Below are 24,669 nucleotides of genomic sequence, written 5' to 3' on the forward strand. Positions count from 1 at the left end.
GTTAGCATGAGAGTCTCCTATAAACAAAATAATATAACATGAAACTATATATTTTTTTTTTAAATATTCCCATCATTCACTTGTATTGTTGTTATTATGATGTTGAAATTATATTCCAAAACCAAACACATGCTACTGTCCCTCCCTCCATATAATATTAAGCTAACACCAAAGTTGTATTATACGTATTAGATTTAACCACTGATAAATGTATGTGCATTCTCTATTATGGAGTGTTTTTAACACATGTTTTTTCCAAGTGTTTTCCCAATTCGGTGATCAGACAAGTTGCAAATAACTACTAAACATTAATCTTTACTGCAGCTCATGGAATGTAATATTTTAGGAAAATGTCTCCATCTTGTGGTGGCCCTCGTAAGAGATCTTTGAACTGATACTTTGGCACTTTATTAACTTTATCTCAAGTTCAGAACTTTAATCTCAAAGAATGATTTTGTTGTTGTAACACTCAAAAGTTGTATTAATTTCAATTTCAGGTCACTCACTATATTTGTGTCTATCTATGTTTTAGGTCAAATATATTACCAGTCTAAAAAAAATTAAATAAATGATGGGCATGGTCATTTTGATGGATACAAGTTGACATCTCTGTGTATTTCGCAAAAGACTACTTTACATTTTAATTCAACTTGAGCAGTTTTGTATACCAGCAAACATGCATAAGCATGCATAAGCAAATGATTTCACAACTGGAGTTTCAACACAACCACTATTAGATATGCTTTCTGTAGCATAAAATTATTTCAGTGATTCCAGTTGGACTAAAGTGGTTCTCGGATACACCCATCTAACATTAACAGTCAAGTGCAAGTATTGACTATGGATTTGTCCATAGGCTCAAGTATAAGGTTTTGTCGGTTTGTGTGCGGTTAAGAGCTGGTTTAACCTGAGTTAGAGACTTCACAAAGAGATACCAGGCCAACCTGCTTCATTTTTTGCTAACTCAATAATTAAGCAAACAGGAAATTCAATGATTTAAGGGGATGACCAATAAGAGAGAGAGAAGAGGGGGCAGAGTAAACCAGAGAGGGATGTGAATGTAGGTGCGTGTGCGTGTTTTGGTTGGGATGGTGAGACGGAGTGAATTCGGGAGGTGTGGCATTTCACTGCAAATAAAACTCAATCTTTCCCTTCAGTCCTCACTTGCTTAATCTCATTTTCTTTTACTTCTTGCTCACCGTCAACTTCTTAAACACCATGTCAGGTAAGAGACTTTATATTTTTTTACTGAGTGTTTTACTGTCTGCTGCCTTAAAGTGAACTAATGATCTGCACTGTAATGTAGTGCACTGATGCACTGCTGTATTTGATGGGTAAAACATTGTTGCAGCCTCCACTTTCTGATAAACTAGTTCAGTTTATATACAGTAAAACGGGGCTAAAGCCACATCTTAAGATGTTAAAATGTGCTTTTCTTTACTCCCATACTGTATGGTTGGATAAAATATATGTTTTTATTGAACATTGATGGAGTAACAAATTTTGTATGAAAATAATAAAAGTGGTTCGTTTAAAAATCGTATAAATGTATGAGGTGGCACACGCGGTAAAACCAGCATGGGGCAAAAGGCACAAATTATTTATACAAATACATTAGCTAAAATATGTTTTTAATAATGCAAGTTAAATTTGTTTAAAACATTCACTTTTGCAAAGTTCGTACTATTTATGGTTTATTTTGATAAATAAAATAAACGTTTTTTTCAATAAATAAACTGTAATTAAAATATGATCATTTTAAAAATACAGAAACAAAATGATTTAAAAAATGTAAAGATTATGAAAGCATTGGAAGAGATCCCATAATAATTTAATACAGCTTGAGAGTATAACAAATACATATTTTATAATAATAAGCTCCGGCTGCAATGTTCTTCCACAAGACGCATGCAGTTCTGTTTATTAACCGCTAGAGCGCAAAAAGTTACGTCCTGCAGCTTTAATAAATATTAAATATCTGAATCTTTCCATGTCATGTCAACAAACAGAGAAGTCAGCCAGATATTTATCATCATGTTAATTATTGTGCCTTTCTCCCCCCAAATACCATACTTTTACATATTCTTCCATTATTGAAAAACTGTTGCTTTAATTACCTTGAACAAAACTAAAAATCATTAACAGGACCTTTGTCTCAAAATAATACGAGCCAATCATTTTATCGATTCTCCTTTGCTACATAAATCTACAGCATTTTCAAATACGTAAAAAAAAAAAAACATTTAATATCAGATCAAATTAGAGCAGAATCAAGTTTGTGTTCCCATCCGGGACAGCATCAAACATCAGCCAAATGTGTGCTGTGCTGAATTCCATCTAGTGGTTTAAAAGAGAATAAAGTCAAATGTGCCTTTTACCCTGGGGGCACCTTTTAAAGGAAATACAATAGAACAAATACCTCATTTTAATTGCTGTTGTACCCTATATGTTATGTTTTTCAACCATTAATTATTTGGTAGATATGTCTTCTGTAAATTTGAACAGAGTAGTTTAAGAGTTTGTGTGCTGGGAAGAGAAGGCATGTTGGTGGTGGATCAAATGACAAAATCGAGTAGATATCTTTTTTTTCTTTCTATCTTCCACTTCTGTCTTAATTAAAGGCTATGTTTAGGGTGTTGGCCGTGCATAAAACTGTTGTTTTTAATCCCTCCTTTTCTGAAAACTCCCACTCTTTAGACAATTACAGGTCCATCCCTTCTCTCCTCCTTCTTCCATGCCTTATGTTTGACTCTAGAGGGGCGTAACTTGTTCCATGTGTTATGCTGTTGCTGGGCGTGTCTTTCCATATTTGTGTATTTTTGACATCTCCACTACTAATCATTTTGTATGTTGTGGACACATAGCCTTGTTTGATTATTATTATTACTTATTATTATTGACACCTATTTTGTATCGCACCAATTTCACAGATATTCAGAAAGGAATGGCTCTCCTGATTGCAGCCTTTCACAAATACTCAGGAAAGGAAGGAGAAAAGACAACCCTGAGCAAAGGCGAGCTCAAGGACCTGCTCACCGCAGAGCTAGGAGACATATTTGGGGTGAGTCTCTTTCATACATTGTATATTTGAAAAATAATTTCTGTTTTCATCATGACATTTTTGTTAAAAAATGTTATTTAAAAATTAGGTAATAAAATAGCTCCTTTCTATGATTCAGTTTTTAAATTAAATAAATAACATTATTTTAAAAATAAATAAGATTCATTATTTTGTATTCTCATAATGAAAATATTTGAGCTAATAAATATGGGAAATTTGATTCATCACTGTACAGATCGTGTCTCTGATTACGCTTTTGTGTGTGTTGTGCATGTTAAAGAAATCCCAAGACAAGGCAGCTCTGGACAAGATATTTAAGGATCTGGATGCAAATGCTGATGGCTCTGTGGACTTCCAGGAGTATGCCACCCTGATCGCCTGCATCACTATGCTTTGCAATGAATTTTTTACTAAAAGTAAATAACTTTGTTCTTACAGAAAGGTTTTGTCTGTAAAGTTATGGTACATCTGGAAAAAAAGAATGAAGGTTTTTAATGTTTTGAATTAAAACTGTATTCTTACAATATGTGGGTGTGAGTGTTATTATCTGTAAATCTGTAAATGTGTGTTTATGGTGTTTGTAGCTGCAGTTTAATGAAACGGTTAAATCCTGCTACGCATATATTAAAACTATGCTTCATTTTCAAGCATTCACCTTCCACTGACTCTGCTAACATAATTACAATGAATTGTCAAATTACACTCTGACACATAAATAGACTGATCATTTCCAAGAAAATGTTAAAATACCATCTTGACACTCAAAGGCATTGACGTGTTTTAAGAAATGGTTGCTTTCAGTTCAGACAGCTCAAACATGCATTTTAGGCTTAAGCCTCATCTGTGAAACCGGCCAACAGTGTGTGTGCATCATTCCTGAATCCCAGCCCATTGCCTCTGAACACTGGCTGCTGTGTTGAGAGCAGTGTTGGGCACGTTACTTTAAAAAAGTAATTAGTTATAGTTACTAGTTACTTCTTACAAATAGTAACTGAGTTAGTAACTGAGTTACATCATTATAGAAGTAACTAATTACCAGGGAAAGTAACTAATGTGTTACTTTTTTTTTCTTCAAATGTTCAAATATGTCAAATAACTTGGATGCCCCCAATATTAAATATGTTAAATGAATGAATTGGACACTAAATAGAATAAATTATTATTATAAAACATTGTACATTAATGTACACTATTGTAATGTTGCTGTGGGACAATGTGAGAGACACCTATCAAATTCAATATATTATTGTAAATATTAATGCTGAAGCCAAACTCATGTCTTTCTCCCACTCCCCTATAGCGGCCTCAGTAGAAACAAATCCTTGTGGTCACTACCTTTCATTATTCTAAACAATGCTTAAGTAATTGTCGAAGATTAGTGAGCTTATTATTATATGGGTGGGCTATTTCCTTCTGTTTATCTCCTTTTCAATATGACATGTTAATTGCTTTAGAACTGCACAAATATTACGCAAGTGTTCAATCATTAATTTGAATGAATGCATGAGGCATTTATATATGCTAGCGCTTTACTATTAACAGGAGACACAAAGCGCTTTACAATCGTATCTCCTCAACCACCACCAGTGTCCAGCATCCACCTGAATGATGCAAAGGCAGCCAAAGAGCAAAGGCGCCAGTGCGCTCACCACACATCAGCTACAGGTGGAGAGGAGAGAAAGCAATAGCGCCAATTCAAATGATGGTGATTATTAGGAGGCCAAGATTGATAAAGGCCAATAGAGGGAATTTGGCCAGGACACCGGGGGTTACACCCCTACTCTTTATGAAAACTGCCATGGGATTGAGAGTTGCCATGGGATGCTTGTTACAGTATAGTGTCCCCGTAACTATACTGGGGCATTAGGAGGACCCACACAGACCACAGAGTGAGCACCCCCTGCTGGCCTCACTAACACCTCTTCCAGGAGCAACCTGGTTTTCCCAGGTCTCCCATCCAGGCTAATCCAGGTACTGACCAGGCTCAACCCTGTTTAGCATGGGGGGAGGGGGGGGGGGGGGGTGTTATAAACAACATCCCTCTGGGCTTTTAGTCCAAAAGAAGAGACAGTAAATCAGTTAGCATGAGAGTCTCCTATAAACAAAATAATATAACATGAAACTATATATTTTTTTTTTAAATATTCCCATCATTCACTTGTATTGTTGTTATTATGATGTTGAAATTATATTCCAAAACCAAACACATGCTACTGTCCCTCCCTCCATATAATATTAAGCTAACACCAAAGTTGTATTATACGTATTAGATTTAACCACTGATAAATGTATGTGCATTCTCTATTATGGAGTGTTTTTAACACATGTTTTTTCCAAGTGTTTTCCCAATTCGGTGATCAGACAAGTTGCAAATAACTACTAAACATTAATCTTTACTGCAGCTCATGGAATGTAATATTTTAGGAAAATGTCTCCATCTTGTGGTGGCCCTCGTAAGAGATCTTTGAACTGATACTTTGGCACTTTATTAACTTTATCTCAAGTTCAGAACTTTAATCTCAAAGAATGATTTTGTTGTTGTAACACTCAAAAGTTGTATTAATTTCAATTTCAGGTCACTCACTATATTTGTGTCTATCTATGTTTTAGGTCAAATATATTACCAGTCTAAAAAAAATTAAATAAATGATGGGCATGGTCATTTTGATGGATACAAGTTGACATCTCTGTGTATTTCGCAAAAGACTACTTTACATTTTAATTCAACTTGAGCAGTTTTGTATACCAGCAAACATGCATAAGCATGCATAAGCAAATGATTTCACAACTGGAGTTTCAACACAACCACTATTAGATATGCTTTCTGTAGCATAAAATTATTTCAGTGATTCCAGTTGGACTAAAGTGGTTCTCGGATACACCCATCTAACATTAACAGTCAAGTGCAAGTATTGACTATGGATTTGTCCATAGGCTCAAGTATAAGGTTTTGTCGGTTTGTGTGCGGTTAAGAGCTGGTTTAACCTGAGTTAGAGACTTCACAAAGAGATACCAGGCCAACCTGCTTCATTTTTTGCTAACTCAATAATTAAGCAAACAGGAAATTCAATGATTTAAGGGGATGACCAATAAGAGAGAGAGAAGAGGGGGCAGAGTAAACCAGAGAGGGATGTGAATGTAGGTGCGTGTGCGTGTTTTGGTTGGGATGGTGAGACGGAGTGAATTCGGGAGGTGTGGCATTTCACTGCATATAAAACTCAATCTTTCCCTTCAGTCCTCACTTGCTTAATCTCATTTTCTTTTACTTCTTGCTCACCGTCAACTTCTTAAACACCATGTCAGGTAAGAGACTTTATATTTTTTTACTGAGTGTTTTACTGTCTGCTGCCTTAAAGTGAACTAATGATCTGCACTGTAATGTAGTGCACTGATGCACTGCTGTATTTGATGGGTAAAACATTGTTGCAGCCTCCACTTTCTGATAAACTAGTTCAGTTTATATACAGTAAAACGGGGCTAAAGCCACATCTTAAGATGTTAAAATGTGCTTTTCTTTACTCCCATACTGTATGGTTGGATAAAATATATGTTTTTATTGAACATTGATGGAGTAACAAATTTTGTATGAAAATAATAAAAGTGGTTCGTTTAAAAATCGTATAAATGTATGAGGTGGCACACGCGGTAAAACCAGCATGGGGCAAAAGGCACAAATTATTTATACAAATACATTAGCTAAAATATGTTTTTAATAATGCAAGTTAAATTTGTTTAAAACATTCACTTTTGCAAAGTTCGTACTATTTATGGTTTATTTTGATAAATAAAATAAACGTTTTTTTCAATAAATAAACTGTAATTAAAATATGATCATTTTAAAAATACAGAAACAAAATGATTTAAAAAATGTAAAGATTATGAAAGCATTGGAAGAGATCCCATAATAATTTAATACAGCTTGAGAGTATAACAAATACATATTTTATAATAATAAGCTCCGGCTGCAATGTTCTTCCACAAGACGCATGCAGTTCTGTTTATTAACCGCTAGAGCGCAAAAAGTTACGTCCTGCAGCTTTAATAAATATTAAATATCTGAATCTTTCCATGTCATGTCAACAAACAGAGAAGTCAGCCAGATATTTATCATCATGTTAATTATTGTGCCTTTCTCCCCCCAAATACCATACTTTTACATATTCTTCCATTATTGAAAAACTGTTGCTTTAATTACCTTGAACAAAACTAAAAATCATTAACAGGACCTTTGTCTCAAAATAATAAGAGCCAATCATTTTATCGATTCTCCTTTGCTACATAAATCTACAGCATTTTCAAATACGTAAAAAAAAAAAAACATTTAATATCAGATCAAATTAGAGCAGAATCAAGTTTGTGTTCCCATCCGGGACAGCATCAAACATCAGCCAAATGTGTGCTGTGCTGAATTCCATCTAGTGGTTTAAAAGAGAATAAAGTCAAATGTGCCTTTTACCCTGGGGGCACCTTTTAAAGGAAATACAATAGAACAAATACCTCATTTTAATTGCTGTTGTACCCTATATGTTATGTTTTTCAACCATTAATTATTTGGTAGATATGTCTTCTGTAAATTTGAACAGAGTAGTTTAAGAGTTTGTGTGCTGGGAAGAGAAGGCATGTTGGTGGTGGATCAAATGACAAAATCGAGTAGATATCTTTTTTTTCTTTCTATCTTCCACTTCTGTCTTAATTAAAGGCTATGTTTAGGGTGTTGGCCGTGCATAAAACTGTTGTTTTTAATCCCTCCTTTTCTGAAAACTCCCACTCTTTAGACAATTACAGGTCCATCCCTTCTCTCCTCCTTCTTCCATGCCTTATGTTTGACTCTAGAGGGGCGTAACTTGTTCCATGTGTTATGCTGTTGCTGGGCGTGTCTTTCCATATTTGTGTATTTTTGACATCTCCACTACTAATCATTTTGTATGTTGTGGACACATAGCCTTGTTTGATTATTATTATTACTTATTATTATTGACACCTATTTTGTATCGCACCAATTTCACAGATATTCAGAAAGGAATGGCTCTCCTGATTGCAGCCTTTCACAAATACTCAGGAAAGGAAGGAGAAAAGACAACCCTGAGCAAAGGCGAGCTCAAGGACCTGCTCACCGCAGAGCTAGGAGACATATTTGGGGTGAGTCTCTTTCATACATTGTATATTTGAAAAATAATTTCTGTTTTCATCATGACATTTTTGTTAAAAAATGTTATTTAAAAATTAGGTAATAAAATAGCTCCTTTCTATGATTCAGTTTTTAAATTAAATAAATAACATTATTTTAAAAATAAATAAGATTCATTATTTTGTATTCTCATAATGAAAATATTTGAGCTAATAAATATGGGAAATTTGATTCATCACTGTACAGATCGTGTCTCTGATTACGCTTTTGTGTGTGTTGTGCATGTTAAAGAATTCCCAAGACAAGGCAGCTCTGGACAAGATATTTAAGGATCTGGATGCAAATGCTGATGGCTCTGTGGACTTCCAGGAGTATGCCACCCTGATCGCCTGCATCACTATGCTTTGCAATGAATTTTTTACTAAAAGTAAATAACTTTGTTCTTACAGAAAGGTTTTGTCTGTAAAGTTATGGTACATCTGGAAAAAAAGAATGAAGGTTTTTAATGTTTTGAATTAAAACTGTATTCTTACAATATGTGGGTGTGAGTGTTATTATCTGTAAATCTGTAAATGTGTGTTTATGGTGTTTGTAGCTGCAGTTTAATGAAACGGTTAAATCCTGCTACGCATATATTAAAACTATGCTTCATTTTCAAGCATTCACCTTCCACTGACTCTGCTAACATAATTACAATGAATTGTCAAATTACACTCTGACACATAAATAGACTGATCATTTCCAAGAAAATGTTAAAATACCATCTTGACACTCAAAGGCATTGACGTGTTTTAAGAAATGGTTGCTTTCAGTTCAGACAGCTCAAACATGCATTTTAGGCTTAAGCCTCATCTGTGAAACCGGCCAACAGTGTGTGTGCATCATTCCTGAATCCCAGCCCATTGCCTCTGAACACTGGCTGCTGTGTTGAGAGCAGTGTTGGGCACGTTACTTTAAAAAAGTAATTAGTTATAGTTACTAGTTACTTCTTACAAATAGTAACTGAGTTAGTAACTGAGTTACATCATTATAGAAGTAACTAATTACCAGGGAAAGTAACTAATGTGTTACTTTTTTTTTCTTCAAATGTTCAAATATGTCAAATAACTTGGATGCCCCCAATATTAAATATGTTAAATGAATGAATTGGACACTAAATAGAATAAATTATTATTATAAAACATTGTACATTAATGTACACTATTGTAATGTTGCTGTGGGACAATGTGAGAGACACCTATCAAATTCAATATATTATTGTAAATATTAATGCTGAAGCCAAACTCATGTCTTTCTCCCACTCCCCTATAGCGGCCTCAGTAGAAACAAATCCTTGTGGTCACTACCTTTCATTGTTCTAAACAATGCTTAAGTAATTGTCGAAGATTAGTGAGCTTATTATTATATGGGTGGGCTATTTCCTTCTGTTTATCTCCTTTTCAATATGACATGTTAATTGCTTTAGAACTGCACAAATATTACGCAAGTGTTCAATCATTAATTTGAATGAATGCATGAGGCATTTATATATGCTAGCGCTTTACTATTAACAGGAGACACAAAGCGCTTTACAATCGTATCTCCTCAACCACCACCAGTGTCCAGCATCCACCTGAATGATGCAAAGGCAGCCAAAGAGCAAAGGCGCCAGTGCGCTCACCACACATCAGCTACAGGTGGAGAGGAGAGAAAGCAATAGCGCCAATTCAAATGATGGTGATTATTAGGAGGCCAAGATTGATAAAGGCCAATAGAGGGAATTTGGCCAGGACACCGGGGGTTACACCCCTACTCTTTATGAAAACTGCCATGGGATTGAGAGTTGCCATGGGATGCTTGTTACAGTATAGTGTCCCCGTAACTATACTGGGGCATTAGGAGGACCCACACAGACCACAGAGTGAGCACCCCCTGCTGGCCTCACTAACACCTCTTCCAGGAGCAACCTGGTTTTCCCAGGTCTCCCATCCAGGCTAATCCAGGTACTGACCAGGCTCAACCCTGTTTAGCATGGGGGGAGGGGGGGGGGGGTGTTATAAACAACATCCCTCTGGGCTTTTAGTCCAAAAGAAGAGACAGTAAATCAGTTAGCATGAGAGTCTCCTATAAACAAAATAATATAACATGAAACTATATATTTTTTTTTTAAATATTCCCATCATTCACTTGTATTGTTGTTATTATGATGTTGAAATTATATTCCAAAACCAAACACATGCTACTGTCCCTCCCTCCATATAATATTAAGCTAACACCAAAGTTGTATTATACGTATTAGATTTAACCACTGATAAATGTATGTGCATTCTCTATTATGGAGTGTTTTTAACACATGTTTTTTCCAAGTGTTTTCCCAATTCGGTGATCAGACAAGTTGCAAATAACTACTAAACATTAATCTTTACTGCAGCTCATGGAATGTAATATTTTAGGAAAATGTCTCCATCTTGTGGTGGCCCTCGTAAGAGATCTTTGAACTGATACTTTGGCACTTTATTAACTTTATCTCAAGTTCAGAACTTTAATCTCAAAGAATGATTTTGTTGTTGTAACACTCAAAAGTTGTATTAATTTCAATTTCAGGTCACTCACTATATTTGTGTCTATCTATGTTTTAGGTCAAATATATTACCAGTCTAAAAAAAATTAAATAAATGATGGGCATGGTCATTTTGATGGATACAAGTTGACATCTCTGTGTATTTCGCAAAAGACTACTTTACATTTTAATTCAACTTGAGCAGTTTTGTATACCAGCAAACATGCATAAGCATGCATAAGCAAATGATTTCACAACTGGAGTTTCAACACAACCACTATTAGATATGCTTTCTGTAGCATAAAATTATTTCAGTGATTCCAGTTGGACTAAAGTGGTTCTCGGATACACCCATCTAACATTAACAGTCAAGTGCAAGTATTGACTATGGATTTGTCCATAGGCTCAAGTATAAGGTTTTGTCGGTTTGTGTGCGGTTAAGAGCTGGTTTAACCTGAGTTAGAGACTTCACAAAGAGATACCAGGCCAACCTGCTTCATTTTTTGCTAACTCAATAATTAAGCAAACAGGAAATTCAATGATTTAAGGGGATGACCAATAAGAGAGAGAGAAGAGGGGGCAGAGTAAACCAGAGAGGGATGTGAATGTAGGTGCGTGTGCGTGTTTTGGTTGGGATGGTGAGACGGAGTGAATTCGGGAGGTGTGGCATTTCACTGCATATAAAACTCAATCTTTCCCTTCAGTCCTCACTTGCTTAATCTCATTTTCTTTTACTTCTTGCTCACCGTCAACTTCTTAAACACCATGTCAGGTAAGAGATTTTTATTTTTTTACTGAGTGTTTTACTGTCTGCTGCCTTAAAGTGAACTAATGATCTGCACTGTAATGTAGTGCACTGATGCACTGCTGTATTTGATGGGTAAAACATTGTTGCAGCCTCCACTTTCTGATAAACTAGTTCAGTTTATACAGTAAAACGGGGCTAAAGCCACATCTTAAGATGTTAAAATGTGCTTTTCTTTACTCCCATACTGTATGGTTGGATAAAATATATGTTTTTTATTGAACATTGATGGAGTAACAGATTTTGTGTGAAAATAATAAAAGTGGTTTGTTTGTTTGTTTAAAAATATTATAAATGTATACAAAATATACAAAATGTATTACAAAATATAGCCAATCATTTTATCAATTCTCCTTTGCTACATAAATTACAACATTTTCAAATACATAACATTTTTTAAAAAAAATTAATGTAATATCACATCAAATTAGCGCAGAATCAACTTTGCGTTGCTATCCGGGACAGCATCAAACATCAGCCAAATGTGTGCTGTGCTGAATTCCATCTATAGTGGTTTAAAAGAGAATAAAGTCAAATGTGCCTTTTACCCTGGGGCGCCTTTTAAAGGAAATACAATAGAACAAATACCTCATTTTAATTGCTGTTGTACCCTATATGTTATGTTTTTCAACCATTAATTATTTGGTAAATATGTATTTTGTAAATTTTAACAGTAGTTTAAGAGCTTGTGTGTTGGGAAGAGAAGGCATGTTGGTGGTGGATCAAATGACAAAATCGAGTAGATATCTTTTTTTTCTTTCTATCTTTCACTTCTGTCTTAATTAAAGGCTATGTTCAGGGTGTTGGCCGTGCATAAAACTGTTGTTTTTAATCCCTCCTTTTCTGAAAACTCCCACTCTTTAGACAATTACAGGTCCATCCCTTCTCTCCTCCTTCTTCCATGCCTTATGTTTGACTCTGGAGGGGTGTAACTTGTTCCATGTGTTATGCTGTTGCTGGGCGTGTCTTTCCATATATGTGTATTTTTGACATCTCCACTAATAATTTTGGATGTTGTGGACAAATAGCCATGTTTGATTATTATTACTGACACACCTATTTTTTTATCACACCAATTTCACAGATATTCATAAAGGAATGGCTCTCCTGATTTCAGCCTTTCACAAATACTCAGGAAAGGAAGGAGACAAGAAAACCCTGAGCAAAGGCGAGCTCAAGGACCTGCTCACCGCAGAGCTAGGAGACATATTTGGGGGGAGTCTCTTTCATACATTGTACATTTGAAAAAAAAATTCTCTTTTCATTATGACATTTTTGTTAAAAAATTGTATTTAAAAATTAGGTATTACAATTGCTCCTTTAAATTAAATAAATAACATTATTTTAAAAATAAATAAGAATAATTATTTTGTATTCTCATAATGAATATATTTGAGCTAATAAATATGGGCCATTTGATTCATCACTGTACAGATCATGTCTCTGATTACGCTTTTGTGTGTGTTGTGCATGTTAAAGAAATCCCAAGACAAGGCAGCTCTGGACAAGATATTTAAGGATCTGGATGCAAATTCTGATGGCTCTGTGGACTTCCAGGAGTATGTCACCCTGATCGCCAGCATCATTATGCTTTGCAATGCATCTTTTCAAAAAAAGAAATAACTTTGTCTGGTTTCACTTTATTTTACAGAACGTGCACTTACGTGTACTTATCTAAGAAAGTACTGGGTAATATAAGGTAACTACGTGGGTTAAGGTAAGGTTTAGGATTAGGTTCATGGTTAGAACCTAGTTATTTGCCATTTCTATAATTAAGTAGTACATGGGGAATAGGACTGTAAAATAAAGTGCTACACTTTGTCCTTACAGAAAATGTTTGTCAGTAAAGTTATGGAACATCTAAAAAAAATAAAGGTTTTTAATGTTTTGAATTAACTGTATTCTTATGTGAGTGTTCTTATATGTAAATGTGTTTATGGCTGCAGTTTAATTAAATCCTACGGATATATTAAAACTGCTTAATTTTCATATGGAAACGGTCACCTTCCACTGACACTGCTAACATAACATACTTGAAATTAATTGTCAAATTACACTCTAAAATTAGTGACATGTATGGACTGTCATTGGAAATGTGAAAATATCACACCACGCTAAAGGAGCGGGCCTCACATGCATTGATTATAGTGAGAGAGATGTATATTCTGGTAGATGTCAAGATATGAACAGTTCATAGATCAGACTTCTGAAACATCTAGACCTGGTTTCACAAACAGGGCTTAGATTAAGCCAGGATTAGGTCTTAGTTAAATTAGGGCATTTAAAGGAGCTGTATGTAGGACTGTGGCCAAAACTGGTACTGCAATCACTTTCAAATTACTGTAGACCGGTGTATCCCCTCTCCCCCTCCCCTGACTCGAGGCTGCTAGCTAGGCTGCAGGATCCAGCAGGAACGTAGGCTGCTACACGGAGCTTTCAATGGCAAGTGACGAGTCCTACACTGTACGTTTTTTTTTCTTTCTGTTAATTATGTTTATGCTTCAAGAGCGATGTTTTGTGAAGTAATTATGAATCGCAAAAATTTACTAATGGCGATTAGCCAAATATAATCGTAAATATGAACGCTCGTATGTGACAGTACATTCCCACATGAAAAAATACTATAGTAAAACTACAGCAAAGCTAAATAACATTAGCAATGGTCATACAGGTCCACTTGCAGCATGTTTTGTCCACTATATATGCGAAGAACGAATGAGGAATAATTTTTACTGAGGTAACGTTAGGCTACTGTCTCAAATACGTTTTCACATTGTCATATATAGGCGTGCTAATGTTGTTTTCCTCAGCGTCCCAGCATAATGACAGAGAAAAGGGCTCTGATAATGCATTACTAATGTTAGCAATGACGACTCGCCGTTTTTATTTACCAAACAATTCCTTAACGTACCTTTTCAATTCAATGACCCACCTCCTCCATCTGCGCTAACCTAACGTTACTTTGCACGAACATGCATAACTTTGTTCGACTGTCATGAATATTTGAAATGTCCATTTACATTAAGTACAAGTTAGCCAAACATAGATGAACCTTACCTGTCCAGGAGAAAATTAGCAACGTTGGCATCAGTCTTCAAATTATTCTCCGTTTTCAGCCGTCTCTATCTTTCAAAGGCATCTCTTATACAAATCCTTGTTTTATCTCGGACACTGTCACGACGTTTTTCTGATTCATAACGAGGCCGTTTAGGTTTCGTAAAGTTAGACATTGTTTATCCAAAAAGTTTGTAGCTGCAGCTGTGGTAACTAGAGCAGAGCTGGCAACCCGAATGCAGAAACACTACTGACTTCGTGATTGGTAGACAGGTGGAGGGTGGCGCTTCAGGCATGACACAACATGTCAACATCAACATCCGTTGAGGGCTGCAACTTCACTTTTAAAATGACAATATCTTGGCCTGACAACTGTTGTCAGTGATATAAGCATTTGAAATTAACATGATTTCTTAATGTCTAGTGACATATCAGGGCCATTTTATGATTAATTGAAATACATTTCTTACATACAGTTCCTTTAAGTAATTTTTATAAATGTGAAGAAGAAAAAAAAAACATTACTGGTGTCCAGAGATGGGCACACATACATTATAATATATTTAAAATTAAATTAAAATAAAAAGTTGAAAGTTTAAAAATAAAATACCAAACACTGTGGGAAAAATGTATTTAAATACAAATACAGTATTTTGTATTTTGAAAATGCATGTGACATTGGACATTCAGTATCACTATTATTAGGCTGAAATCTGTCTGGACCTATATTCTGAATGCAAAGAACATTTCCGTGTGTACAACTGCTTATAACCTTTTGTTTTCATTTCACCTTTCCCTCCCCTGCCCAGTACGAGAAAAGAAAATCTCCCAAAATATTTTTTCCATCACCATCATTACTTCTCTCTCACTCAGTAACAATTATTCAATAACACACAATACATTATTTACTGAATGACTGATCTGATGGCAGGGTGGTGTGAATGTGTGTTTCAGACATCTATTGATTCAATACCTTTTAGCATCACCAACTTTAAACAAAAGTTTGCACCCCTATTATGCTATTCTAAAGTTTCCTAATTTTGTTTTGGAGGTCTCCTACAACAAGTTTACATGTATCAAAGTTTATAAACACGTGAGTCTACTCTGCTTTGATTGGCCAGATGACCCAGTCTGTTGTGATTGGTCTACCACTTACAGCGCAAATGCCCATTATCATAAACTTCAACTCCGGAGGCTTTCAGTAAAGACCATAACAATGGCGTCGATTTTACCATTTCAATCCAAGCGTGACTCCGATGATGAAACAATGGAAGAACTAGTTATTCAACTCGAACCTCCATTGCAAGGACGCTCGACCAGCGCAGGAATTTGGCGTTCACATGCTGTTTCCTGGTGCGCATTATTTATTGCTACCACATGTGCAGCAGTTATGTGCACCCCTGTTTTTAAGAGCACAATTATAAGCACAACGAGGCTGTAAAAGCGGGCTGAGGCTGTTTCTCAATTCCAAGAACACGAACTTGATCACAAGCATTTTTATTAGACAGAAAGATACCTAATTTGGTCTTAAACACCAGAGGCGAAAAGCAAAACAAAACAAAACAACTGTTATTGTCCCTCCCTCCATATAATACTATAAGCTAACACCAAAGTTCCCTTTCGAGAGGTCTCTCGTATTGCGTATGGGAAAACTCCTTTTCTCGAGAATATGAAGCAAAAACTTTATTCTATAAAGTGTCTATGTAAAAAGCAGTGCCGCTGCACAGCCGATAGACCAGCGTGAGCTGCGCGCGAGCTGCGCGCTGATTGGCTGTGCAGTGGGAACTGCATGAACCTATGGCGAGGCGGCAGAGAGAGCGAACCAATAGGGGTCGCTAGAATTCCCGCCGAACAAGGTCTCTAGAATTAGCATATCTGAAGCTATAAAAGACCGTGTTTTGCCATAGGAAATCAGATTTAATCTCCTTCAGCGATACCTTCGTTGACCTCCGGAATAGAAGCCCCGCCGTCGAACAGCACTCAGCGGAACTTCTCTGCAGCCCTGAGGACGTCGGATTCCCGCTTGGTCTCCGCCTTCAGCCGCCTGCCGTTCCAGCTGCGCCATCCGGCGATATATCCTTTATTTCTGTCTGTGTTATTTTGTGTGTGTTGCCGCTGCAACCCCCCTCAAAAAGAGCGCGAGCGTTGTTGCAAATGCCTCGCTTTTCGTGCCGAGCACCTCTCCTCGGCGGGGACCGCCACATCATCTGTGTGGCATGCCTCGGACGCGACCACGCTGAGACTTCAATGTCTCCACCCCGACCGCGCTCCTCGGACCGCGCAAAAAGAAGCGTCGCGACCAGAGGCCACCTGAGCGTTCGAGCGACTGCACGCCGAGTACCTCTCCACGTGCCTCGCTCTCGCCGGTGAAGTTCACCCAGGAGGAACAGCGCCCCTCACCTGCAGTGGCCTGTTCTGTCTCTTTCGGTGGACCAGTAGGTGATGAAGAAGAGGGGGAGGACAGCCTTTCACTGGCTGCATCTGGCAGCGAGTGGTCAGACTCTGTCTCGGAGCCCGCTTCGACGCAGACTGCCACTAACGCTAAAGCCAGCTTTGACACGGAGATGGTGCTCACTAAGGCCGTGGAGGACCTCGGGCTCGAGTGGTCCCACCCAACTGAAGCACCACGGAGTAGGCTGGACGAGTGGTATCTTCAAAGTCGTCGCCTTTCCTCTCCTCAAAAGCCCGCCCCCTTCTTCCCGGAGGTTCACGACGTGATGACGAAGGCTTGGAAAGCCCCCTACTCGTCGCGTGCTAAGTCCGCGTTTTCCTCTGCGCTCTCCTCTGTTGACGGCGCTAAGGAAAAAGGATACAAGGGTTTTCCTCCCCTCGAAGAAGCGGTCGCCGCGCACCTCTGTCCGCCCTCCTCCAGAGGATGGCAGACCAGGGCTCAACACCCCTCCAAACCATGTCGCTCCACCTCAGCTTTCGCCAGTCGAGCATACGCCTCTGCTGGCCAAGCTGCTTCGGCGCTCCACACCATGGCTGTCCTTCAAGTATATCAAGCCAAACTTCTCCGCTTTCTGGACGAGTCTGTTCCTGATTCTGAGATCTTGAGGGACCTGCGCAGCGCCACTGATTTAGCCCTACGCGCAACCAAATCTAACGCGCAGGCTATCGGGAGGACTATGGCCAACCTGACCGTTGTGGAGCGCCACTTGTGGCTGAACCTCACCGACATGAAGGACGTGGACAAAGCCTCCTTTCTGGATGCTCCCATTACCTCCTCCGGTTTGTTCGGTCCGGCGGTCATTGGCTTCGCCGAGCGTTTCACTGAGGCTCAGAAAGCGTCGCAAGCCATGAAGCACTTTCTGCCCAAACGCTCCAGCTCTTCCTCTGGCCGCCGCAAAGCACCGCCCCCTCAACCCGCTAAAACGGCGCCGCCGTCCTCTCGGCCACGCTCGGGATCCAGGAATCGGCAGCGCTCACGCTCTGCAAGCCGCGGCAGACAGCCTGAGTCCCGGGGAACTCGACCCAAAGCTGCGTCGAGACCCGAGCCACCAAAGCCGTCCTAGCAGTAAGGGAGAAAAGAAGGTGGCCAGGTCCCGCTTCGGCTGGACCCCCACCACACTCTCTCAGTCTCACAGTTCCTCACACGCTCTCCTGTGCCAAAAATGTAATGCGCGCGCCCACTACACAGTGCACGCCGCCAAACATAAACACTATCCCCACAGTGTTGCAAGCACAAAACAAACGGGTTACCGGGTCCCTATCACTAAGCTGCCCGCCCCCGATTCAAATTCAACCCCTGGCTTCACGGGCCCAGGCCTGGCAGGCCATCCCCGGTATATCAGATTGGGTGTTGAACATAATAAAATGAGGTTACTCGCTACAGTTTGCTCGCAGACCCCCGCGCTTTCGCGCCGTGGTCGAGACCTCAATGAAAGGCAGCGTGAGTCACGTGCTCCACGCCGAGGTATCGAAACTGTTAGAGAAGAGAGCGGTGGAAACCATGCACCCGACACAAAGCGAGTCAGGCTTTTACAGTCGTTACTTTCTCGTTCCAAAAAAGGATGGCGGCCTCTGGCCCATCCTAGACCTCAGACATCTGAACAAAGCGCTTATGACGCACTCGTTCAAGATGCTGACAGTGAAACAAATCCTCGCGCACATTCGCCCGGGGGATTGGTTTTTCACGGTCGACCTGAAAGATGCATACTTTCACGTTCAGATAGTGCCCCGTCACAGGCCATTCTTGAGATTCGCCTTCGAGGGTCAGGCTTATCAATACACAGTCCTGCCATTCGGTTTATCCCTGGCACCCCGCACTTTTACGAAGTGCATGGACGCAGCCATAGCCCCGCTGAGGCTGAAAGGCATGCGGATACTCAACTACCTCGACGATTGGCTCGTCATAGCCCAATCAGAGGCACAGTTGACGATACACAAGTCCTGGCTCCTCAACCATCCGCCAAGAGTTCAATGTCTCCCAGCCAGAATATATATTTTCTGGGTACAGTCATAGACTCAATACAGATGAGGGCGCAGCTTACGTCACAGCGCGCCCTCTCTATTCAGAACATGGCGAAGTCATTCAAAGCTGGCGCTTGCGTTCCTCTCAAACGTTTTCAGAGGATGCTAGGTCTTATGGCCTCGGCATCAGCAGTACTCAAACTGGGTCTATTACACATGCGTCCCCTCCAACGCTGGCTAAACTCCCGCGTTCCGGCTCACGCATGGCGATCAGGCCAGTTTCGCATCAAAGTGAACCACAGCTGTGTCAAAGCTCTGGCTCCTTGGAAGGCGACCACCTGGTATCTAACAGGTGTTATGATGGGTACAGTTACGAAACGGAAAGTGGTCTCGACAGACGAGTCCAACCTAGGTTGGGGCAAGCCAGTCTCTGGCCAGTGGGCAGATACAGAGAAAAGGCTACACATAAACTGTCTAGAGATGAAAGCGGTCATCCTATCGCTGAAAGCTTTCCTTCCGTACATAAAGGGTCACCATGTCTTGGTCCGAACGGACAACATGTCAGTGGTATCCTATATAAATCGCCAGGGCGGGCTGAAATCACGCTCCCTTCATTCCATGGCGAATCACCTCCTTTTATGGGCTGAGCACTTCCTGAGCTCACTGAGGGCGGCTCACGTGCCAGGTATCCTGAATCAGGGTCCGGATATGTTATCCAGAGGCGGTATTCCCCCCGGGGAGTGGTCTCTTCACCCGCAAACGATTCAGTTGATATGGAGCACCTTCGGCGAAGCGAAAGTAGACCTTTTCGCCTCAGAAGACAATGCTCACTGCCCAATATTTTTCTCCAAACGCAGAGATGCGCTGACCCATGTCTGGCCCAGTCTCCCTCTGTATGCTTTTCCTCCGATCGCGATGTTGCCACAGGACATCAAAAAGATCAGGGAAACCAATTCCACAGTGCTCTTAATAGCCCCGTTGTGGAAGAATCAAATATGGGTCTCTGAACTGACTCTCATGTCAGACACAGCCCCATGGCCGATTCCGCTGAGGCGAAGGGGAAAATTTGGCATCCCCACCCCGAACTGTGGGCTCTCCACGTTTGGCCCGTCAACCAATACCCATGAACCTTTCTGAAAGAGTTCTAAATACTATTTCTGAAGCTAGAGCACCCACAACCAGGCAGCTCTATGCACTGAAATGGTCGGTATTCTCTAACTGGTCTACAGCACGAAACCTTGACGCACGCTCGTGCGAGGTGGCAGAAGTGCTCGCCTTCCTTCAAGAGCTAATGGACGCGGGTCGTTCCCCCTCCACGCTCAAAGTGTACGTTGCCGCCATAGCAGCTTATCATGCTCAGGTCGTGGGACAATCACTGGGGAAAAGCGAACTTATAGTACGCTTTCTTAAAGGGGCCAGAAGGCTGAACCCGCCTCGCCCCCCCTCAGTCCCTATATGGGACCTTGCCACAGTGTTAGAAGCTATGAAGGGCTCTACCTTTGAACCGCTTCAGTCTGTGAGCCTAAAGCACCTCTCACTGAAAACCGCTTTTCTGCTGGCACTTGCCTCAGTCAAGCGAGTGGGCGATTTACACGCACTCTCCGCGAGTGCTTCCTGTCTTGAGTTTGGGCCTAACAACTCCAGGGTCGTCCTCAAACCTAGACATGGTTATGATCCTAAAGTGCTTTCTACTCCCTTTAGGGCACAGGTCATTTCTCTTTTGGCCCTGCCCGCGTCGCAAGACGAAAAGGACGCGAATTTGCTCTGCCCAGTCAGAGCGCTGAGACTGTTTATAGAGCGCTCCGCCCCTTTCAGGCAATCGGAACAGCTCTTTGTGTGCTTCGGTGGCTGCACTAAAGGTTATGTTGTCACGAAGCAGAGACTGTCACACTGGATAGTGGACGCCATCTCTATGGCTTATAAATCTAAAGACCTAACTTGCCCTATAGGCATTAAAGCCCATTCTACTAGAGGCATGGCCTCGTCATGGGCATGGTCACGTGGCATTCCGCTAGAAGATATCTGTGCGGCGGCAGGCTGGGCCTCTCCGTCCACTTTTATCAGATTTTATAAACTGGAAGTCCCCACTTTACAAGCTGGGATTATCTCCATTTAATAGGTATTGCCTATCGTTATTAACTAGACCCGATGCGTCTGGTCTCCCTGTTATTCATACATGATAAGTTCTCACAAGCATGTTGGTACTTTCATAGCATGTGTTACACTATATATCTATAAGGCCCGACTATGTCCGGTCATAATTCTATATCATATGGCCCAATTCTATCCGGCCTATATACTCTTTTTGTCCTCTCAAGAGACCCACTTTGTTGGTCCCCTGTGACTCACTGTCACCCATCTCACGTGCCTTAGGCCATTGGGTCAGTTAAGCACGCACAGCGTTTTAAATTGGGTTCCCATACGCAATACGAGAGACCTCTCGAAAGGGAACGTACTCGGTTACTCACGTAACCTCGGTTCCCTGAGAGAGGGAACGAGTATTGCGTAACGCGCCGTGCTTGTGCTTCTCAGGGTATCGCTTCAGTCGATTTTTAACCTGATTTCTTTTATAGCCTCAGATATGCTAATTCTAGAGACCTTGTTCGGCGGGAATTCTAGCGACCCCTATTGGTTCGCTCTCTCTGCCGCCTCGCCATAGGTTCATGCAGTTCCCACTGCACAGCCAATCAGCGCGCAGCTCGCGCTGGTCTATCGGCTGTGCAGCGGCACTGCGTTTTACATAGACACTTTATAGAATAAAGTTTTTGCTTCATATTCTCGAGAAAAGGAGTTTTCCCTATACGCAATACTCGTTCCCTCTCTCAGGGAACCGAGGTTACGTGAGTAACCGAGTACGTTTTATATACACACTCTGATAAAGAGATAAAACAGTCTTATACAATGTTTTCCTTTGCCCTCGCCATTTCTCTCCTATGTTAACACAATGCAGAAAGGGAAGAGGAGAGGATCAGAGGAATAAATCAATAAATGAAAGATTTAACATGAATGACAAAAAAAAAACATACCTCATAAAAAGATATAATACAGCCTTATACAATGTATGCTTTCGTCCTCAACATTTCTGTAAAAAAAGTGCAATGCAATTGGCACGTTTCAAATTCAGATGATAGAAAATTAATCAAACTTAAAGCGGAAACATGAAAATAGCATATAAGAAGAAAGTAAGTATAAAAGTGATTTTTAAGGCAAAGATGAAATTTGATTTATCACAGCTTATCAGAAACCTACCTGTCCCATTCAAACACAACACAGAATGGGAAGAGGAGGAGCAAAGACAGGAAATTGAGATTAAACACGCTGCAGTCAGAAAATTAAAGGGGAAGATGCACACAGTTTTTGTGTAATTCTATATATTAAACGTGTCGAAAATGCTCCATACCCATTACATTAACACATATTGTTTGGGTATTTTATATACTTCATTTGGTGAAAAAGCACAAGTTTCCTAATTCAGTGATCAGACAAGTTGCAAATAACTAACATTAATCTTCACTGCAGTCTGCAGTAATATTTAAAGAAAATGTCTCCATCTTGTGGTGGCCATCATAAGAGATCTTTGAACTGATACTTTAATACTCAAGTTCAGAACTTTAATCTCAAAGAATGAATTTATGAAAACATTCAAATGTTGTATTCATTTCAATTTCAGGTCACTCACTATATTTGAGTAGGCCTATTATATATTATATATTAAGTAGAAACACCACATTGTTTTAAAGCTTATTTACAATTAATAGTGCACAGTGCCGTGGTATATTTCAGGCACATCTTTTCACTCAATGTAATTGCGTTTTGCAGTTTTTTTTAAAGAAGAGTGCCTTACACACCTCAATAAACAAACCAAAGGTTACACATGGGCTGCGTCTGAAATCACAAACTCTCTTGAGTAGGTACTTATTTTGAATAAGTGATTACATCATGATTTAAAAGTATGTTTTATATGTTATCAATGTGTGTATGAATGTAATCCAGACTACATTCGCCATGTTGTCATTATCATGTGGCCTACCAGCGTCCATGATGCCTGTGTAACTTTGATGAAAGTATAAGGTGATTTCTGAAATGGAAACGGGGGACATTTCCTATTTCCTTTCACTAAAAAAAAATCTCATTTGTTATTATCTATTAATTAAAAAATGGTTTGTTGTTTTGGGCTCCCTATATTATTATACACGGGTTTCCTGTTTACAAACATTACAGGGTGCGTGCGCATCCTGGAGGCAGAAAGACAGATCGCTCAGCTGGTCCGCTACTGCAACAACCTTAAGTATTGAAGCTTTCCTTATTGTTTGTATATAACTGCTGACTCAATAAAACTTGATTTTAAATGCATGGCAGGGTACGTCTACCTATCAAAATGTACCTGCAATAACAAAAATAATTTTTTGGCAAACGCATGCTTCCCCCTAGGTATGTTAAACATCAGGCACCCAGCACTGGCTCTGTTGGTACAATTAACCACGCAGCAACTCCTTGGCATTTTGACTTACAGACACGCCGCTACTAACCTACAACACGAGAGGTTTCTTCTTTCTGCCTCTCGGGTGCGTGCGCAAGCAGTGATGACGTCGCCGAGAAATCCATGTATTAACATTAATAATTATTATGATTTAGTTTGATTATTAGGATTTTTGGTCTGGTTTTAATACAATTCAAAAACAAAAACAAACCAAAACAAACAATGAAAACAGTTAATAGTAAACATTGTAAATAACAAGCAGTTATTATTACAAAACAATATTATAACATGACTTAACAAAAACACATTACAAAAATAAAACAACATAAATATGATATGATGAATAAAACTATTTAACAAATATTTTAACACTTTATAATTGCATTTAATATTTTCATTTTCACAAGTTTATACTGTATAAATTACTTTTTTTTTTCTTCAAATGTTTTGTTATGTTTGTGCTTGAAAATAACATTTGCTATCCCTAATTTGTCTTGTTATTTTGCATTTTAAGCTTAAATCGTTAAGGAAACAGTGGATGCAGTTTTTCCAGTGCAGCAACAGAGCTCTGCAAGTGTGTTCTTCAGAGGTTCTTCAGAGGTGCTATATAGCACCTTAGTCAAAGAACCGGTGAAGAACCTCTGAAGAACCGCTGAAGAACCACTGAAGCACCAAAATTGGTGCTATATAGCACTAAAAAAGGTTCCCCTATGATTACGAGCCAAGAACCATTTTTGGTGCCATTTTTTTTAGAGTGTGGTTATGACTCGAAACCGCAACCGATGAGTGAAACTACATCAAATGTTTGTGTTTTGTTGGCAATCGCCATGTGCATATAATGTAAACAACACGAACAGTGAATTGAAAGTTATCCAGGTATAATGCCAGGATGTACTGTGTGTGTGTGTGTGTACCAGTGATGCGCGGGTTGATCCAAAATGAGCGGGTGCCCGCGGCCACCCGCGGTTACGAGTCATCCAAAAATATTTTTAATGATATTCGGGTCACGGTCGGTCGGATCGTCAATAAATCCTTATTTACCTTTTGAATGTTGAGCGTTATTAACTTTTGAATAAATGCTGACGCGGGACAAAATGCCCGATTTCCCAAAACGTTGAACTGAGCAATGCCATTGTACCATTTTAATAGGCTACTTTTAAACGCATTTAAAGTCAGTTTTATGTATTTT

At 39.5% G+C, this 24,669-nt stretch overlaps 4 protein-coding genes across 4 annotated transcripts in view; all 4 read left to right on the forward strand.

Moving 5' to 3' along the window:
• Nucleotides 1-24,669, forward strand: part of slc50a1 (solute carrier family 50 member 1) — a 214,583-nt gene that overhangs the window by 117,775 nt on the left and 72,139 nt on the right. The gene's annotated exons all lie outside the window — the stretch shown is intronic.
• On the forward strand, nucleotides 837-3,920 carry LOC307138722 (ictacalcin-like). The gene is made up of 3 exons (XM_079837251.1): nucleotides 837-1,225; nucleotides 2,931-3,061; nucleotides 3,342-3,920. The coding sequence occupies exons 1-3, from the start codon at nucleotides 1,219-1,221 to the stop codon at nucleotides 3,483-3,485; spliced, it is 282 nt and encodes a 93-aa protein (XP_079693377.1). The 5' UTR covers nucleotides 837-1,218; the 3' UTR covers nucleotides 3,486-3,920.
• On the forward strand, nucleotides 6,319-8,722 carry LOC307138524 (ictacalcin-like). Its single transcript, XM_079836859.1, has 3 exons — nucleotides 6,319-6,364; nucleotides 8,070-8,200; nucleotides 8,481-8,722. The coding sequence occupies exons 1-3, from the start codon at nucleotides 6,358-6,360 to the stop codon at nucleotides 8,622-8,624; spliced, it is 282 nt and encodes a 93-aa protein (XP_079692985.1). The 5' UTR covers nucleotides 6,319-6,357; the 3' UTR covers nucleotides 8,625-8,722.
• Nucleotides 12,632-13,239, forward strand: LOC307138287 (ictacalcin-like; the record flags this gene model as incomplete). Its single annotated transcript, XM_079836508.1, has 2 exons — nucleotides 12,632-12,748; nucleotides 13,013-13,239. The coding sequence occupies 2 exons, from the start codon at nucleotides 12,632-12,634 to the stop codon at nucleotides 13,154-13,156; spliced, it is 261 nt and encodes an 86-aa protein (XP_079692634.1). The 3' UTR covers nucleotides 13,157-13,239.

Source organism: Gobio gobio (genome assembly GCF_949357685.1).
Source record: "Gobio gobio genome assembly, chromosome: 15".
NCBI classification, from domain to species: Eukaryota; Metazoa; Chordata; class Actinopteri; order Cypriniformes; family Gobionidae; genus Gobio; species Gobio gobio.

Excerpts from the sequence above, each read along its gene's own strand:
- LOC307138524 (XM_079836859.1), top strand. Across the intron at positions 8,201-8,480 it reads AGCTAGGAGACATATTTGGG|AATTCCCAAGACAAGGCAGC; the intron begins GTGAGTCTCTTT and ends TGCATGTTAAAG.
- LOC307138722 (XM_079837251.1), top strand. Across the intron at positions 3,062-3,341 it reads AGCTAGGAGACATATTTGGG|AAATCCCAAGACAAGGCAGC; the intron begins GTGAGTCTCTTT and ends TGCATGTTAAAG.